At 43.5% G+C, this 19,422-nt stretch overlaps 2 protein-coding genes across 2 annotated transcripts; one reads left to right on the forward strand and one right to left on the reverse strand.

Annotated features, from left to right (window-relative positions):
• Positions 1-6,352: 6,352 nt before the first annotated feature.
• Positions 6,353-7,624, forward strand: LOC308367424 (protein RD3; the record flags this gene model as incomplete). The annotated part of the gene is made up of 2 exons (XM_080841330.1): positions 6,353-6,657; positions 7,255-7,624. The coding sequence occupies 2 exons, from the start codon at positions 6,353-6,355 to the stop codon at positions 7,622-7,624; spliced, it is 675 nt and encodes a 224-aa protein (XP_080697456.1).
• Positions 7,625-8,342: 718 nt separating this feature from the next.
• stx5a (syntaxin 5A) lies at positions 8,343-16,862 on the reverse strand. The gene is made up of 11 exons (XM_080840340.1): positions 16,775-16,862; positions 15,437-15,677; positions 12,715-12,785; positions 12,431-12,486; positions 12,259-12,329; positions 11,975-12,091; positions 11,780-11,836; positions 11,431-11,512; positions 11,145-11,251; positions 10,271-10,392; positions 8,343-9,738 (listed from the first exon to the last, which is right to left on the reverse strand). Exons 2-11 carry the CDS (start codon positions 15,503-15,505, stop codon positions 9,579-9,581), a joined length of 912 nt encoding a protein of 303 aa, XP_080696466.1. The 5' UTR covers positions 15,506-15,677; positions 16,775-16,862; the 3' UTR covers positions 8,343-9,578.
• Between the last annotated feature and the right edge of the window lie 2,560 nt (positions 16,863-19,422).

Genomic DNA, 19,422 nt, shown 5'->3' on the forward strand with positions numbered 1-19,422 from the left:
GTACATACTGTTGTACTCCCAGGCTGACGTGAGTGTGTCGACTGTTTCTGTTCACTCGGGTGGCTGCAATAATATAACAGCCGCAATGTGGGGCTTTTCCCTGATCAATGCACATGTTGTCAGAATTGAGTGTTGGCAAGGACAGGATGGAAAAACAAGGAAGGGCAGAGTGGTACAAAACAATAGAAAAACAAAGTGATACAGGAGGACAGTGACAGAGCTGAGAGGAAGCAGCACAAAGAGAAAGCTACAGAAAGATCCAGAGGCAGAGGTTGGCAGGGAAACAAACACAGAGCTGCTAATGTGTGTGTGTGTGTGTGTGTGTGTGTGTGTGTGTGTGTGTGTGTGTGTGTGTGTGTGTGTACATACTGTTGTGCTCCCAGGGTGACGCCATGTTCCAGCAGGGGGTGGAAAATAACATGGAGTCCCCAGAGCCGTTTCCTCTCTGCAGTTTCTCCAGCTCTGCCTCTAGTCTGCAGGAGAAGAGAGAGAGTGGGGACGACACCGACACTAATCATGTTACGCAAGACCTTAACTTTATTTGCCAAAGCAAACACACTCGGCACACTCAACACATGCTTGTGAACAGAGAACCTAGAGAGACATCCTGGATTTGTCATGAGGGCAAGCCATGGATGTGAGCCGTAACCAAATGCAAATTAGGCCATTACAAAAGGTCAAAGGTCATGATATCGCCGCTGGGGAGCATTACAGAGTGAACATTAAACATCTTAACGTTCCCATCGGGCTCGGGAGCATTACAGGGTGAACACTAAACATCTTAACTTAACGTTCCCATCGGGCTGCAATGGTTATCTTGCAGTTGATAAGACTGGAGGAACTAGCAAGGCCCAATCCCATGTTTACAGAGACGTATGCTGTTTATAACGTCTACCTTTAAAATAATCATCCTTACAACGCTAGCATGTTGTACGATAACAAGCGGCAGGACTTAAACAATACTTAAATTACACTTATACTGAGGACTGGGTTTGAGTATCAGGTGCAGTCTTTGCATAAGCAACTGAACATGTGTGCATTCTTTCTTTCTATTTTCCATCTATCTATCTATCTTTCATCTGTCTATCTATTTTCCATCTATCTATCTATCTATCCATGCATCCATCTTTCCTGTGCCCTTCACATCCTCAGGGAGGAGCCTTGGTGTTCTGTGTTCATGCCTACATCATTTGTGCGTGTCATTAAGTCTCTCTGACCTCCACACACCTCTTCCTCTCCTTCCTTATTTAACTGCTCATTACAGAAACAAGAACAACAAATCTGTGGCTTTGCCACTGTGCATTTAAGTAATTTAAACAAAGTCATTGTAAGTATAAACACAAGGCATGCACTTTTTAAATACTGTGTGCAAAATGTACCATCTTAAGAAAAAGAAAGTTAGACCATGTTTTAATCGTGCACGTTGCGGTTAAATAAACGCGTTTTATCATATCGCGATTATATCGCAAATGCAATTAATCGTTCAGCCCTAGTCCTTGCCTACATATGTGTGCGTCATTAGGTCTCTCTGGCCTCCACACACCTCTTGATCTCCTTGGTGAGGTTGTTGGTGAGCGTGTGTGCCGCCTCCAGCTGCCCCTCCAGGCTGCACACCAGCGCCTGCCGTGCCTGCGACTCCTGGGCCTGCCGTTCGCGCGCACGCACCTCCCCCTGCGCCTGCTCCCGCACCCCCGACAGCTCCCGCTGCACGGCCACCAGCTCAACGCGCACCTCCTCGCTCTGCAGGGGAACAGAGGAGAGAGGGTTCAATAGGGTAAGGAAGAGAGGAGAGGAGAGAGGAGGGGAGGATAGAGATGAGGAAAGGGGAGGGGAGGAGAGAGATGGAAAGAAAGGGGGATGGAAAGAGAGGAGAGGAGGAGGAGGAGAGGGGGATGGAGAGAGAGGGGGATAGAGAGAGGAGGAGGGAGAGAGAGAGAGAGAGAGAGAGGGATGAAAAAAGAGAGGGAGCCCAGACTCACTGCCTCATTAGGAGTCCAGACTCACTGCCTCTTTAGGAGCCCAGACTCACTGCCGCTTTAGGAGCCCAGACTCACTGCCTATTTAGGAGCCCAGACTCACTGCCTCTTTAGGAGCCCAGACTCACTGCCTCTTTAGGAGCCCAGACTCACTGCCTCTTTAGGAGCCCAGACTCACTGCCTCTTTAGGAGCCCAGACTCACTGCCTCTTTTGGAGCCCAGACTCACTGCCTCTTTAGGAGCCCAGACTCACTGCCTCTTTAGGAGCCCAGACTCACTGCCTATTTAGGAGCCCAGACTCACTGCCTCATTAGGAGCCCAGACTCACTGCCTCTTTAGGAGCCCAGACTCACTGCCTCTTTAGGAGCCCAGACTCACTGCCTCTTTAGGAGCCCAGACAGGGACACGTGGAGGTTTCAGAGGCAGCTGGAGCTCCAGGAGCACAGGAGGTTTAGGTACGAGCCTCGTCTCAGGATGAGGCATGCAGAGATGGCTTGATACCCGCATTGCAATGCTGTGATGAAGTGCCTTCAGGACATTACTTTATGCAACTATGTCTCAATAGACTTTAGAGAGCAATAACAGCCAAATTCAGCAACGTCAGCCAAAAACAGCCACAAATCAAGAAGGTATGATATACACTGGGAGCAGACTCTATTAGTTCCCTGTAGAGAATCAAAAGCACAGAAAGAGCTAAAAATAGAATAAACAGAGTTAGATGTCTGGTGTTGTACTGTACCTTGAGCTTGTGCTTATGGAGGGCTGCTTCTGCGTTGTCCAGCTGCAGCTGCTTCTGCTGCCGCTCGCGACCCAGGCGCTCCTGCTGGGCCTGCAGCTCGCGCACCTTCTGCAGGACCCGGCCGGTCAGGCCCGACGTCCAGTCATCTGCTGCCCAGCTCATGTTGCCAGAACCGGGACCGAACCCCCCACACACAGATCTTCAGCAGGTCAGAAATGTCCTCAGGAGTGTCGTCAAATGTACATCTTAAAAATGAAAGCAGCTTGGGTCACGAAATAGGTCTAAAGCAGTGAAGCATGTGGGGGAAGAGGCCAATTTAAAAAAATAATTTAAAGCAATGCCTGTGCAGTAGTTTATACTTTTGCCTAGAGGCAGAATGAATACTGCTGCCTAGACTTGCACCACAGCTGTATCTGATACGCCTTGCTCTTGGGAATATTGCGTGAGAGGCTGAAGGTCACAAGTGTTTGTGCATTAGTGCTGCAGATCCTTAATCATGTAAACCAGGTAACTCTCAAGGGTGATGCTTATAGCTTCAAAAAGCAACCCCTTACACGCAAATCTTATCCACATAATTGAAAATACAAATAAAATACTTTCATTATTATTTCTTTGTTTGTTTGTCCAACAGAAGTGAACTTGCCTTTACTCATTCTCATTTTCCCTCGTATAGTGAGTTGAATGAATAATGTGGACGGAAAGGGGCACAAAGGCAATCTAAACAGGATCTACTGCGTAAACAAAGGAATGCAGAAATTCAGGACCTGGTTTGCCTGTGGGTTTATCGAATCATATAGTCTGGGTTCTCGTCAAAACACTTTCTTAAACTTGTGTTATCTCTGAAAAAAAAAGTATAAACATGACACAATAATGGACATTTCATGGTCAGCAACAAATTATCTATTTTGATATAAAACTAAGATTAACTAATTAACTTGTATTGACAAGTCTAAGTTACGTTTGTCTTGCATTATTCACCAATGTGTGTTCCTGTAAATATTAAGGTTACAATAGGACAAATCAAGCATACGCTGGGACAAACGCGATATATTCACATACGCTGATAACCTCATGCCTTCTCAATAGACAAACCTTTAACTTCTTGACAGCTAGGATAGTTAGCAAACTTAACTGTCAATGCTAACCTTGATACCCTATCCAAGTAAGATATATTCTGGTCAATAAGAAAAGGCTAGTAAATAATGGTAGCTAGCTAACAAGTTACATTGTTTACTGAACATATCTTCAATGCGACAAGGAAGAAACCTGCTCATTCCTGGCAAGAAAGCTCGCTGGCTTCCAACCGGGAATCGAGGAGAAACACCGCTGGCGAACGACACAGTTTCTAAAGTGCTAAACATTAACCGGTAAAAAAAACAACAACAATGAAACTGGTAGCGGCTAGCAGATGATCACGCGCGTTTTAATTGAAACTGTTGCCAGTGTAAACGGAAAGTGTGCTGTCTCGTTGTAATTTCTTTATCCATGTAGAGTAAACCACTTACTTTAAAATCCGAAGAGTATGTCCGAAGTCTTCTCGTTATGCCCCCACCTAAGATTGTTCAAAGCGTTACAATAAAACGGCTATTCTATCTCAGCCGGCTAGCTAGTTTGTCTCGTGCTGTCAGACATCCCTCTAAACTCGATTTGACACGAGGCGGGGGTCAGTGACGTAAGACTGGTGGGAAATTTGGATTTTCGGGGGAAATTACATTTTTGAAGTTTTCATGCTGACGCCCTCTACTGGTAATACAACCGACTTGCATAGGAAAGCTAAATACAATGCAGGGCAGAATTTCTACCTAGACATTTCTTTACCTGGAGTTTCTAGTCTGTGTTGAGCATCATCACTTGCCGCTGGACATTTTGAAAAGATTTTTAAATGTATAATAATAACAGTGATACAACTATTCTAAACTGTATACATAACAATATATGCAATACAGACCTTAATGTACATTTTCTTTAAGGTATGGTGAAGGACATGTCCAACTGTTTTCATTGTTCTGTATCATGTGATATCAGTATCTCTTTCATGACAAGAGCACTGTACCTATAATCAGATTGTTTTATAATAGTTATAACATCTTAACAGTTCTAGGAATTCTAATGTTGACAGTCAAAATAATCCCTGAAGACTGAGCCTCTAGACCGCTGAGCACTATGGAAACCAGAGGCCTCTTCAAGAACCACCTGCTGGGTTAGGAGTGTTATGTAATCCTACTCAGTCCATCATGGATTATGCATGCCATGTACTGTAATGATTTTTTTTTTTTAAATGACATAAAGGCATATTCTGTGAAGTAGTCCTCTATGTATATTTAGTGTAGCAGAAATGTCAGTCTATTTCAAAAGGGACCCTTGCTTTTCCTTGCTTCGTGCAAAATTATAGCATTTCATTCATTTGAAGCCACCTGCTGTAAAAGCAGTGGCAGTCTTTGAACCAATGATGACATTGTTTCACACGACATCACGTGCATGCAGGAAGCCATGTGGGTCATCTAATCATGTAGCGTAAGTATCAGTACAGTGTCCTGTATTAATAGAGGATTACTTATTATCTGTGCCGCACTTGACCAGAGACCTGCGAGGTAGTCGGGCCAAGTCTGTTCATGGAACCATATCCAGTATTGTACATTTGGAATTATAAGGCAACTTAAATATATTGCAGTACGCTACCTCATTGTTGGATACCTCTTTTTTACGGTCTATTTTTGCAACCTACACAAGAATACAAACGTAGAATTTGAATTTAGGAAGGCCTGATTGTCAGATTGAAGAGGTAAGATAAGCCCTACTTGCTTATGAATGATTGACATTTTTATGTCACTAGTTATTAAAATTCGAAGGGAGCTTATCAGAGACAAATATTCAGAACGTTTGGAGACAACAGTTATACTCGACATGCCTGTATTGAACTACATATAAACAGTGAACAAAACAACTGTTCACTATTTTCACTGCTAAATAAGTCTGCATTTTCACATGTCCATGTAAAGTGTGCAAGAGATGTTCACAACAGCTCTGCTCTGATGGCTGAGATCACCCAAGTGTGCTACATTTAGTTTACGAAAGTCTGACATACACAATGCAGCACAGATTGGAGAGCAGTTTCTTTCCAAGGGCCATCAGGCTTTTAAATGGAGAGTGATACAGTCTCGCCACCTTACACTTTACAGTTTTCTACTGTTTGCATTATAGTAATATTGCACTACTTGATACCAGGCACATTTGATTTGTCTTTAGGTTAGTATAGGTATATTATATTAGTTTAGGTTACTGTATGTGTATTATATGTTTAGCAGATTGTATTGTATTTATTTTGTATATTTTGTATATTTATTATAAGTTTATTGTATGTTTATTATATGTGTAATTTATGTTCAGAGTACTTATAGTATGTTATGTTATTTTATGTTATGCTATGGTAGGTTGTTGTGCGGTTTCTTGTCCTAAGAATTTCCGTGCCCAGTCTGACTCTGTTTTTCTGTGTATCTGACAAATAAATACTTGAACTTGAATATAGAACATATATTTAGTGGGGGCGACAGCATTCTCAGCTTTGGCAATTGTAACCTGATGTGAAGGTACTGATGCAGTGATCATCCCACTGTATGTCTTGTCCCTACTCTTCCAGATGTTCCCTTGGTCAGCTGTGTTCTCCCTGGAGCCCAAGGTCCCTGGGCAGCGGACCGCAGAGGAGCTGGTCATCAACACCCTGATGCTGGAGCTGGGTGCCATGGTGAAGCGCACCGAGCGGGTCCGTCTGGAACGGGCCACCATGTTGACCCGGCGCAGAAGCTCGTCCTCCTCGGTGGACTACAGCTGGCTGGCGTCGGTTCCAGTCAAGGCCCCATTCGAGCTCACACCGGGGGACGTGCTGGAGCTGCAGGAGCTCTGTGCCAAGATCCCCCCGAGTATCTGCGGCCCAGCCATCTCCAGGTAGATCGACTGTCCTGAGGGTGGTTAACCAGGAAGGACCTGGTTGTGACAAACATTCAGATATACAGAGGCATAATACCATCAAATGTATAATATGCATGTTATAGCATGCCAGATCTTTTTAAAAATGAAACGTGATACAGTTGTAACGAGACATGCTATAATTTTGTATGAGAATCGATATTTGAGTTACATTGATAGAATAACTGGAGCAACATAAATTATTCATAAATGCTTGGTCTGGAACCGAGTATTTTGCATTCTGATTTCCTCCGCCATTAAGACCGCATACCACAGTCCTGTTAAATGAGACATCTCATATGTGATCTGTCCCTTGTTAAATGATACTTCTCATATCATATGTGATCTGTCCCTTGTTAAATGAGACGACTCATATGTGATCTGTCCCTTGTTAAATGAGACGACTCATATGTGATCTGTCCCTTGTTAAATGAGACATCTCATATGTGATCTGTCCCTTGTTAAATGATAATTCTCATATCATATGTGATCTGTCCCTTGTTAAATGAGACGACTCATATGTGATCTGTCCCTTGTTAAATGAGACATCTCATATGTGATCTCTCCCTCGGGCAGGTTCAGGAAGCTGGTTTCAGAGGTGGAACCTGACGTGCAGGAGGTTCCGCACCTCTTTCGCACTGTACTGATGAACTGCCTGGACGAGATGGAGAGCAGCGCGGAGCTGGAGGCCCGAGCCAGCCAAGCCTGGGACAAGCAGCGCAGCAAGAGCCTTTCCTTTGTCACCTTCCGCTCGCGCTTCCGCTCCACCCGGGGCTTTGGTAGCCTACTGGGTGGCTCTCGGGGCAACCTGCAAGAACAGGGGTGGATGGACGAGGAGGAGGAGGAGGAGGTGGCTGAGAAGGTGGCGGTGGAGAAACGGTTGCGGATGGGCCGGAGCATGAGCATGCCAGAGATCACCCCACTTGGGCAAAGGGTTCAGAGCTGAACGTGGGGATCGAGAGAGATGGGAAACCAGACAGAAAGAAAGGAAGATCTAGTGGATAAGAGAAGAGGAGAAGAGTCACAGAAAAAAGGAGTCTAAAAGAACATGAGAGACACAGGGTGATAACAAAAGCACAACTTGATGTATAAGGGGCGAAATAACACAAATCACAACACTTACCTTCTAAATAGACTTGCAATGACGTCTCCATCTTTTGTTTTCTACGAAATTTGCTGTGTTAATCTTTTTCAAAATGTGCTGCCTATAAATATTGTAATTTGTATATTGTGAATAAATGCCTATAATAAAAGCCTTGTTTTCGGTAATATTCTTGCTATTTTCTGTGCACAGGCTCATGTGATCCTGTGCCCACAGCCCTGCCCTCCTCCACAATCTAGCTGCAGCCCTGATTCAGCTCTTCCAGCTCATTAAGTCCCGAGGGCATCGGAATATTAGGGACAGGTGTCTTAGATTAGGCTTACATCTAAATACTGCCATAGCTAATACTAGAGCAGGATTATGTCATTGTCATTCATTATAAATGTATATGTAAGGCATGTGTGTAGTCATAGCCGTGTTTTGCTGATGTTGCAGTGAAGTCAAGATAACTTCATACACCACTTTGGGACTCGTTGCTGACAACCTCAAACCCTTAAACTGTCCAAACACGGTGCAAACATACAAAGCTCACAATTACCAAATGATGTTTTAATATGCACTTCATTTTCCATACATGTTACTATTTTCACTTTATACAAGAGGAGGCAAGGCATTTGGCTAAAAAAAAACAGAGTGAAATGAAGCAGGAGGTATAATGAAAGTGCACATTAGTTAAATATTTCACTGTACATAAATGCAGGTATCTGGCCAAGAGAGGAGATCTCAAGCCAGACCGTACCTGAGAAACAATAAATGAAGGGGGATGAGAGAGCCAATGTACAGTGACTGGTGAGAGGTAAAGTAAACTGTACCCGACTTCAGAAGCCGCGTTTGTTTCACAGCGTTCTCAAGTCATGGCTGTACGGTAGATCTACTAGAGGAGAGGACCAACCATGGTCAGCGGAGGCAGCCCTTCATTGTGTCTGAATAAGACTACTTAATAAATCCTTTACACCACCCGGTTAGCCCCATTACCCAGAAGACCCTGGAGCATGGACGTGGTCACATCCCATTTTCCTGAATTTAAAACTATTTGGCAAAGCAAGAGTTGAAAGCAAAACAATCCTTTCTCCCAAAGCAACCTGCCCTAATCTAGGGCCATTACCACACAAATCACCTCTCCACTCTACTGAAAGGAGATATGGGAATATATAATATGTGGTGGAGACAGAAACAAAACCGTTCAGCGATTCCAAAGTCCTACACTCATTCATATTACCTCATGAGTCATGTACGTCATTTCTCTTATCACCACTTCAGTGACAAACTAAATTTGAAGGGACAAATCAAAACCAAAACTAGTTTGCAGAATCAAACCACTTGGAATAAAAGCCTCCGCCTCTCTTATTGTGATCAACAATTATAATAATAATAATAATAATAATGATGATGATGGACAGGAGGAAGAAAGAGAGAGAGAGAGAGAGAGAGAGAGAAAAAAAAAAGGAGATTTGAAGGCTCAAACATTTGAAAAATGCAATTCTCTACAGGGGAGCATGTGAAGTCTGTGCAACTCAAAAGTCTCTCCGCGAACAACCAGACGCCCCACAAGTTTAGTCTTCATTGTCTCTCTGGTATGCATGGTTGCCTACCACTCAAGAAACTCTGAGCATAAACGGACTTCAGTCGCGTCACTAAAAGCATCAAGTCCAGTTATAATTTAATCATTCCCCCCAACCCCACAACCCCCATATTTTTCGGTCCTTTCCCACTCATTATCTGTCCAATCAGTCCATTTCTTCAACCAAACACACCATCCTCCTTCTTCTTCTTCGAGTCTGCCTGCTGTTCGAGGACCTCAGGCGAGGAAGACCACGAAGATGATGAAGAAGATAATGAGGACAAGGAAGATCTTGATCATGAGCCAGCGGTTGGAGGAGACCGACTGGAAGTACTTGAGAATCTCTGTGTGGGCTGCTTCCACATTCAACTGCGTGTCCTCCACGTTAGCATCAATCCTGAAGAGGACAGAAGAGGGACAATACATGACGACTGCACTCCACGTCAACACAACTCAACCCTCAACTCACACAATAAGTTTTATTCACAGTGGTATTAAACTAAATTAGTCTCTGCTAGGTTTATGTTTACTCATACCCATACTGTTTGTGGTATCTTTTTAAGGCTATGACTATGAGTACTTACTTACTAAGCCATGTCAATAAAATTAGGGAGAAGGAATGCCAGATCTACTTCTCACTCACTGCTTGTCAGAAAGCACAGCTTTCAAAACTTTGTAAATAAATAACTTGCCAGTGCATCACGTGACTTACAGATTCATATCAACATGATCAGTAGCCATCAAAGAGACCTTTAGTTTGAAATAATGCCAAAATAAGAACGTAAACAAAAGCATGGGGGAATCAATCAATTACTTATTTATCCCGTAAAGAATATAAGTGTGTGTCTATAAATGTAATACTGGATAGTGTTTAGGATACAGAACTGCCTTTCTGGTGCTGTCAGTACGGTCCACTCTCTCTTCCTCACCTCTGTATGGTCTCCTCCTGCTCCTTGACCATGTGAGCCAGCTGCTGAAAGATGGAGCCCAGTTCCACGATGGTGCTCTCGATGTTCTGCATGGTGTCGGCCCTGCTCTGAATGTACGAGTCCTGAATGGACGCAACCAAAGACACAGAAAAGAAACGACCAGTGGCGTCAGTAGTTGATGGAATCAGCATTTAGCTTACTTCTAAAATAGTCAGCCAACTGACGAGCAAAATGAACTGTGATAGTGGATTGACGGAGCTGTGATTTCAGATTCTCAACTCCTGAGCCTCTACATGGGGCTGCCCTCCTAATGAGTTTACAGTGCAGCGTCAAGGTCAAGTTAATGTCTGGGTGCTGGTGTTACCTGCTCATTAATGAGCTCAAGGCCAAGTTAATGTCTGGGTGCTGGTGTTACCTGCTCATTAATGAGCTCAAGGCCAAGTTAATGTCTGGGTGCTGGTGTTACCTGCTCATTGATGAGCTCAAGGCCAAGTTAATGTCTGGGTGCTGGTGTTACCTGCTCATTAATGAGCTCAAGGCCAAGTTAATGTCTGGGTGCTGGTGTTACCTGCTCATTGATGAGCTCAAGGCCAAGTTAATGTCTGGGTGCTGGTGTTACCTGCTCATTGATGAGCTCAAGGCCAAGTTAATGTCTGGGTGCTGGTGTTACCTGCTCATTAATGAGCTCAAGGCCAAGTTAATGTCTGGGTGCTGGTGTTACCTGCTCATTGATGAGCTCAAGGCCAAGTTAATGTCTGGGTGCTGGTGTTACCTGCTCATTAATGAGCTCAAGGCCAAGTTAATGTCTGGGTGCTGGTGTTACCTGCTCATTGATGAGCTCAAGGCCAAGTTAATGTCTGGGTGCTGGTGTTACCTGCTCATTGATGAGCTGCAGCTGGAGGGGATTCGCTCGAGAGTCCATGTCTATGGAGACCTCGCCTCCCATGCTCCGAGACTCATCCTGCAATAACACTGAGCTCCCTACAATCACAGAGAGCAGAGATACAAAATAAACATTTTTGTTTTTCAAATCGCCCATTCCAGACCGGTAAAATCTACTGCTGATCTCATTGGAGTCACGGAGGGTAATTTCATTGGACTTTCTTCAAAATTATGTTTTGGGAGCGTTCTTGAGTTTGCTAAGCGGTCTTGTTTCTTACCAAAGTTATTGGCGAGAAGAGGGGAGGAAGCCACTTGGGTGTTTGAGAACTGCTCCCTCCTGCTACGCTGCTGCTTCAGGTTCTGTGAAAAACAGCAGAGACATACAGAGAAATTACGGAAATAGTCAAATATAGTTGAAAATGATGAATACAGCTGTTTCTGGACTTCTATGAAAACTGATCACTTACAACACTGCTCTAGTGTCTTTGAGTCTATTGATTGCACAAACTTCAGGTTAAATCCTAACTTTACAGCTATGAGTCACCCATGGCTGATAACAGTCAAAAAACAAAACCGTCGATAATTTAAATCTATGATATGAAATACAACATAATGACACTTTCTTACCTCAGTTCTGACTTCCAATACTGATTTAAAGTCATTTGACATTGATGCCAGCTTTGACTGAGAATGAAAACAGAAAGATTCTTGTAAATAACAACATATGGTTTGCAGGCATCCCAATGCACATCAGCCGCTGTAGGACATCTTAGACTGATTTCAGATATACTCCTTTTGAAGAGCCCATATCATATCACAGACCTGCAGAGAGACGACGATGGTGTTGGAATGTGTCTGAACGTGACGGCCATTTTGTCCACTCCGGGAGCGGACGAGCCCCTGCAGCTGTGCTATCTGCTTATTGAGGCTGTTGATGTCCTACAAGTCAAAGGCAGACGAAACAAATGAAGACAAAAAATTATCATTTTAAAATGACCTCAAAACATCTCCCTGGTTTGAGATCTGCACCATACGCATGCAACTTCTTTGCTTAATACATCTCCTAGTAAGGTTTGGTGTACAGCCAGAAAAATATAACCGCTCACCTGTTTTATAATGTAGGTCAGTTCTTCTATCTCCACAGATTTGTCATCAAACAAAGATTTTCTTTTTGCCACTGAAATTTAAATAACATTTAAATGTATTATTACTAGCTATTTATTACATGTCCTATATGAAACAATCCACATTATGGAAAGGCCTAAAATAAAACCTTACATATTGTTAGCTTTTCCAGTTTGGCAAATGTGTTGCTCAGGTCCTTTCCAATTCTCCTGCAAGGGGACAGGAACACAGGAACAGAACACGACTTAAATCAAACATTAATCCTCCCACTGATATCAAACATAAGCAAGCAACTGCAATGGCCCCTAAGACCATTTACTCAAAGGGGCTATTGAATAACTTCAATCATTTCAAAATGTTGGGCTGTGCTACAGTTTATGCAAGACCTAACACGTCTTCAAAGCCTCATAGACCAAAAAATAGACTATCAGCCTTACTTTGCCATAAGAGTGAAGTCACTGCGCTGTTTGAGGGCATTAAGAGCAGGTTTACTCGATGGAGCCCCATTCTGAAAATGAAAACAGAAAACCATCAGATATTCATAGAGAACAAGGCAAAGAAAGAAAGAAGGAAGAAGGAAGAGAAATACATTCAAATCAGACCAGTGTGCAAACTTGAAAGTGGATCCCACTAAAACCGGCCCAGAGTGAACTTAGGCCCCTGCCAGACTAACCCGAGAAACACACTAACCGTGACGGATTCGGGTTTAGTCAATCGCGGCCAGACAAAGCTGTGCTGCGCTGTGCTGCGCTGTGCTGCGCTGTGCTGTGCTGCGGCCACACACACCCATTGAAACTGGTGAATCTGCTGTAGTACATATGCAAGTCTGTTGGTGGCGCTGTGAAGGATGCTACCGAAAACGGAGAAGAACACTCGGAGAAGAAGACGACAACAACAACAACGAAGATAACAACAAGAAGAAGACTGTCAACGAGTAGTTAAGTTAGTGAGGAGTTCAGTTTGTCGCCAAGTAGTTGACCATACTGTAGGGTGACCAGACGTCCCGATTTTACCGGGACCGTCCCGATTTTGAGTTGCGTGTCCCGCGTCCCGACAAAAACCTGTCGGGACGCTAATATGTCCCGGTTTACACCAACCATTATGAAATCGTCCCGGTTGTCAGCGATTACATAGCCGATGTGGTCTTATTATAGCCTGATCATTAACTAAACCCATGTAGAAATACTAATAAAGCGTCCAGCGTATGATTTGAACAATGTGTGCGTGTGTCAGTCAATCATAGTGGTCTGCGTCTGCATAACCTGTGCAACCAGCGTTACAATGTATTTGTTTCTGCCTAGTAGTAACGTCTCTTCAAGACAGCCAGGATTATAGCCATGGAGTTTAGCTCGAAGTAAACGGTGCAAGGAGTGAAATTGTAAGTACAGGTAGTTACAGAATGTGGCTGTATCTGTTATCTGTAGTTGTTAACGATTGTTACCTGCTCAAATGTAGGTTTACTTGAGGTAAATGAAAGGGAATATTGTAATGTAGTGGGCTATGTAAACACTAAGCTAGCAAGCTATTTTGTTAGTGTGAACGAGCAAATTCGAAATACAAGAAATAACTATCGACATCTCTCTATTCTTTGCATTAATATATCTCTTTAGTATTTCGAAACAATAATATCAGTCCCTACCTATAGAATGTTGTTGTTTATAATCAGTTATTAATGCTAGTGAACATTAATTTGACATAATTAAAGTGAATGCATTGGGTGCCTTCCATTTCAGCCCATTATACAATATTTATCATTGATAATGAAGATTTATTTCAAATGGGCACCCCAAAAAAATTGTCGCGCGCTATGCGCACAAACATGCCTCTCCCCTTGGGGATAAGCCCCTCCATATCTTTGATACCTAGAAAAGCTCCTGTTGTTGGCAAAAAGTATGTTCCTGGCACATGTTCAGGAGAAAAAGCGTGTGCGTGCACTAGCATTATGGGCACGCGCAAAGTGTCCCGGTTTTAGGTCCGGCAAATCTGGTCACCCTACCATACTGTGCCTTATACATTTCCAATGCTTAAATCATCATTGTTCGACCTGTATGTGATGCATTATGTGCATACCTAATGAAAGTAAGGGTTTTCATGAAGTTGCTACTGTGATAGATTGTGTATTAAATACCACATTTTGGGCTACCTGCTAGTGCTATTAATAGTGATTAGCATGCTAAGCGGAGATTTAGCTATGTTCTGTTCTTATGTTGATACGCTGTAATAAAGATGGGATTAATCCTGTTAAGATTTCGACTGGATGAGATATGAATGAGATCCATGTTGCCTAGTGTAATGTCCACTATTATATGTATCTAGTCATATTAGTTGTGTAATTACATTGTGTTAATGTAATTCAGTGCAGTGCTAATTAGTCCCCATAAAGAAGACTGCTTTGGTAACTCAGTGAATAATACGTGCCCTTCTTAGATTGTTGTTTGCCAGCCATCAACAGAACAGAAGACTTAACATTTTTTGTTTTTATTGCGATTGGGAAGATGAGCAAATGAACGTGACTACTTGACAGCTTCGAGCGTTGACATGGGATAATTACGTCATCAGATTCGTGGATTCAAACCCGATTTGCGGTCAGACAGGCTCTGATAGCAGGGTAGGTTGCAACCTACCCACTCTGGAGAGCGGATTCTAACCGCGACGGTAAGAGACGCTCCAAATGGCAGATTTGTCTGGCCGAGAGGCCAGTTTGTCATGGTTCCGTCACGGTTAGTCTGTAATCTCGGGTTAGTCTGGCAGGGGCCTGAGACTAATCACACTGCAGCTATGCTACTGTAGGTAACTGGACACCTCAGGCCATTGATCCGTGTTAAGGCTTTAATCATTTCGCCTTTCGGGCTCTGAATGTTTGTATATTCCTCTAAGATTGAGAATAAATTGCTGGCAATGCACAATATTAACAAGATGCCATAATGTTTTAGAATAAGTACACAAAGAGACGCAGTTACCACATATGAACCTGAGGGAAACATGGTATTTGCATGATCTACCTTTGCTTACTAAGGGCATTCACTAGATTGGTGGGCCCCGATCCAACCTCACCTGTATTTGATCCAACCTCACCTGTGTTTGATCCAACCTCACCTATGTTTGATCCAACCTCACCTATGTTTGATCCAACCTCACCTGTGTTTGATCCAACCTCACCTGTGTTTGTCTGCCTTGAAGTGACTTGCAGGCGGACTGGAACTCCAGGGTGCGATCTCGGCAAGTCATGATGGGCGAAGCCAGCAGCCCGTCAGGTGACAGAGAAAGGCGCGGTCGTTTTAGCCAGCAGGCAAGACTTTCGGTAGGAATCCACCAGGAATGGGTCGACTATGGAACAACCTTCAGACCTACCCTAGGAGTTTGGTGGTGATGAGTGTTCACGTCTTCCTGCAAGCTTCATCTAAAGAAAATAGCTGGTATTAAACACAACACTTACAAAGTTGTCACTCATGTGTTTGTTTTCAGCTAGTCAATAGCATGTTGCTGAGCATCTTTAATACAATGAGATGGCATATGTTGTTTCTATCGTGAGGTTCCCTTTTAAAACTGCAGATACGATGCAACCTTCAGGTCACATGCATGACATGTCAACATAATTGGACGGGCTGTATATTCGTTATTTAGTCACCACCTTATTTGAAAGGATGCGGTATTTCTGGGGAGAAAAATTCTGTCCAGCTGTGTTCCTTCCCAAAAATACTGCCATGCAGCAACAATACAGCGCAATGTAATGGTAATACTAGTAGAGCTACCTTGCCAAGTAGCTTTGGACCAGTCCAGGACATTTCCCCCCTGCCAACGGTCACGGAGCAAACGGTCTGTAGATCAGCCCCCAGCATTTCATAAAACACCACAAGTTAAACAACTTGTACAACGACAGCCATCACACCGCAGTGACACGCCGAGAACATGTCCTAAGGATACGACTACTGTGTAACACCTTCGATGTTACAGTATCTGACTCTTACGATATCTGTCAACTGATTATCCGTTTTGAGAAACTCTAGCACTATCGATTAGCGTATTGGAAGAAACCTAAGTATAATCTCCCACGTAACCTGACTAACATATTAGTCGCAAGTAGCGTTAATAACAGTTCATGTTATTGGATTAAGTCGGCAACACAGAGCTCGATTTTTTAAACTCACTCTCTGCCAACTAATTTAGGTTAATCAAACTCATATCCTAAACCACCGTCTGACATTTAAAATTATACCGTTTTACTCATTTCAACAGTACACGTACAGACAACTAGGTTAATCAGCCGATAACTGTAGCTATTAATTTGCCGCTGGTAAACTGTTGGCTCACAAGCTAGCTTGCTCCCTACCAAGAAACTGAATAGTCGCTACGTATGCTAAATAGTTAGCCCACTGGGTCCTTAGCCGCTCGCGATAAACTCGAAATAAAACAGGTGTGTTCGGATACTGCTTCGACGGAAACAATCTATTAACAAGTGTCTGATTATCTGATGCCGTTCGTACCGTCTGTACTTACTGTTAATGGTGTACATCTGTAGATTTTCTCATAAGAAGGCCGCTCGATTTTCCCAAGTCCTGTATTTCACTTTCTTTCCGGTTGCTTCCGGAGCTTGACGTCATTGCCACGTCCACGTTTACGCATGCGCACATAGTGTAACCAAAACTGACTGGCGTAACTTCTGAAGGAAGTCAGATCCCCACCAGGTGCCGCTGTAACTGTTGTCATGCTGTCAATGTAAGGATCATTGATATGTGCTGGGTCAATGAGCCTGTACATTTCTGATGGTGACAATTTTTTAAGTTACAGGTGTTTCACTGTAGACAGTACTGTAAGTAAAAAAGTGTATTTCACATTTACATTTTTCTTTCGAGCACATAGGCCTATAGGTAGTCTGGGAAGTCCCGCCCCTCTTCTTCCGGCCAATTTGATTTTGCCTCTGAAGTGGGTCTGGCAAACTTTGGATAGCAGTTCATTTCAACATTTCCAGAATCTCTGTAACCAATCACAAACTGGCTTTTGGCTACCTGGCGCGCCATTGGCGGATTTAAAACAACCACGTCTACCTAACAAAAGCGAAAACAAAGAGAAAAGCACAGCAAAATATACTGCTCTCGCGGCTGTCTTGGATGATTTCAAAGGCAAGTTTTCTTTGAAAATAGAACAGAAACCTGCTCTGGAACAATTCATACAGAAAAAAGATGTGTTTGCTTTATTACCGATCGTTGTATCGTTGTATAGTATCGTTGGTCTGATTGGTTAAAGGCGTGTCCAATTACGTGACTGAAGTGGACCTCCATTTAGTACTTCGCCAGACTAACTGAGCAAATGAAAGGCAGTGAAGGGGCGGGGAATTCCCAGACAAGCCTATAGGAGCAAGCACTGTCAATATTACGAGGAGAAAGGACAGCGACGATAGAGAGAGAGAAGCAAGAAGGGTGGGGGCAACAGATAACATTCTACCTATCCTCTGTCATACAAACCCACTAAACTTTAGTGCCCAAACTCACCCGCATGGATGAACTAACAAGAAGCAGCATGTTTAGAGCGAGTGATATGGCCTCTCTTCCCTGTCTTCTAAGACCCTCTGTTTACTAAGTCGGCTTGAGTCACTTTTGTACAGATGACTACCAGACACAGCATTGTCTGACAATCAAAGACTTGAACAACAGACACAGCATGGTGCTGTCGTGATGCTGAAAGAAGTCATATTGCCAAATAACCAGGAACAGAGGTATGTGAACAGAGGAACTAACTGAGCTGTGTTGAAAAACAGTAACAAAATATAATGCCAAAGGTCCATGTTCATGTTCATGTGTGGATAACACACTTTTGTGTTTTTTTTATTCACTCCTGGTATCACAGATGGTGGTTTCATAACATTAGTGAATCCTGTGAGAGTGAGGGCCTTCAACTGCACTCACACTCACAGCACTTTGAACACCACCCCACACCTATTCTCTCTCACGCACACACACACGCGTGTTTTCAAACATACAATGACTTTGTTAGTCTTTTTTTGTCTGAGATACCATCAAAACACACACATTCATGTTGTCCAGATACCGCCCAGAACCTGCTCCAACACAGCTGCTTCAACAAAAGGCCCCAGCGTAAACACAGAGGGGGTTTTATCATTAGCAAAGCACTGCTCTTCACAAAGACAGCAGTGGGGAAAAAACTGAAGGCAATGTTTATGGATGGAAATGGCAAAATATGAAAGTGTTTACGGTGTGATTGGACAGGAAACGACCACTGCAAGACTGTGTCAGACATATTGTTTGAAGTTAGACCTGAAGCTAAATTTCCATAAATGTTGTCAAGAGTCTTCTATCCTAGCATTTCCAGTTTTTTTTTTAAAGAGACGGAATAATCCTGGGAGGGAGAGACAGACAGAGAGCAGCTCTCCAGCATCGGTCTCCTCCTGGATGACTCATTGCTATTCTTCTTCACTCTGTCTGTCCCCCTCTCCATCCCCCACTCCCTCTATCCTCTCCCCTCATTCCCCATCTTTATCTTCCTTTCATTTCTTCCATTTCCAATCTCCTCCATTCTCCCTAAAATGTACGCAGGCTGCTAAATTTAGTCTTGGCAGCATGCCCTGACTGGCAGGTAAAGCAGCATCTGCTCTGGAGCCTTTGAATGGGTCCTGTTTCCTCCAGACAAGACAGCCGCACAGTAACTCTGTAGCCTTTGAATGGGTCCTGTTTCCTTCCAGGCAAGACTGCCGCACAGCAACTTTCTTTTTCTGAGTCATCTTTAAGGGCCACGTGACAAGAGCAGCTGCCTAATCATTTCACCGTTTATATTTCTGACATGGCCATACAATTGGCAATGGTGATGCCATTTCTACAGTAGGACAATAGGCCATGTCAGTGTATGAATGCATGACTCTCCCTTTCTATTCAGAACTCCTCTGGGAGAGATTACAAATCACAACACTGCTCACAAGCAGGTTCACTACATAGTCCACGAGAATGATGCAATGAAGCTGCTGCAAGACTGCACTGTACTTATCATCCTGTACCAAGCTTCCCCGTGTTGAATGGCTAATCACTGTCCTGAAATCCACCATCTCCCTCGGGGCTGGCTGCACGTGCACATGGCCAGTAGCGTAGTGTGCTGTCTGCGTGGCAAGAGGTGGCCTGTCCCTGTCCCTGACTCAG

This window comes from Sprattus sprattus, assembly GCF_963457725.1.
Source record: "Sprattus sprattus genome assembly, chromosome: 6".
Classification (NCBI taxonomy): domain Eukaryota; kingdom Metazoa; phylum Chordata; class Actinopteri; order Clupeiformes; family Clupeidae; genus Sprattus; species Sprattus sprattus.

What these genes read in the sequence shown, in the direction of transcription:
- stx5a (XM_080840340.1), bottom strand. Translation starts at nt 15,505, where the DNA reads ATGACTTGCCGAGATCGCACCCTGGAGTTCCAGTCCGCCTGCAAGTCA. An exon ending in TGACCTACATTATAAAACAG is followed by an intron (nt 12,092 to 12,258) that starts GTGAGCGGTTAT and finishes TTTGACTTGTAG; the next exon opens with GACATCAACAGCCTCAATAA. An exon ending in TGCAGCTCATCAATGAGCAG is followed by an intron (nt 10,393 to 11,144) that starts GTAACACCAGCA and finishes GCGTCCATTCAG; the next exon opens with GACTCGTACATTCAGAGCAG.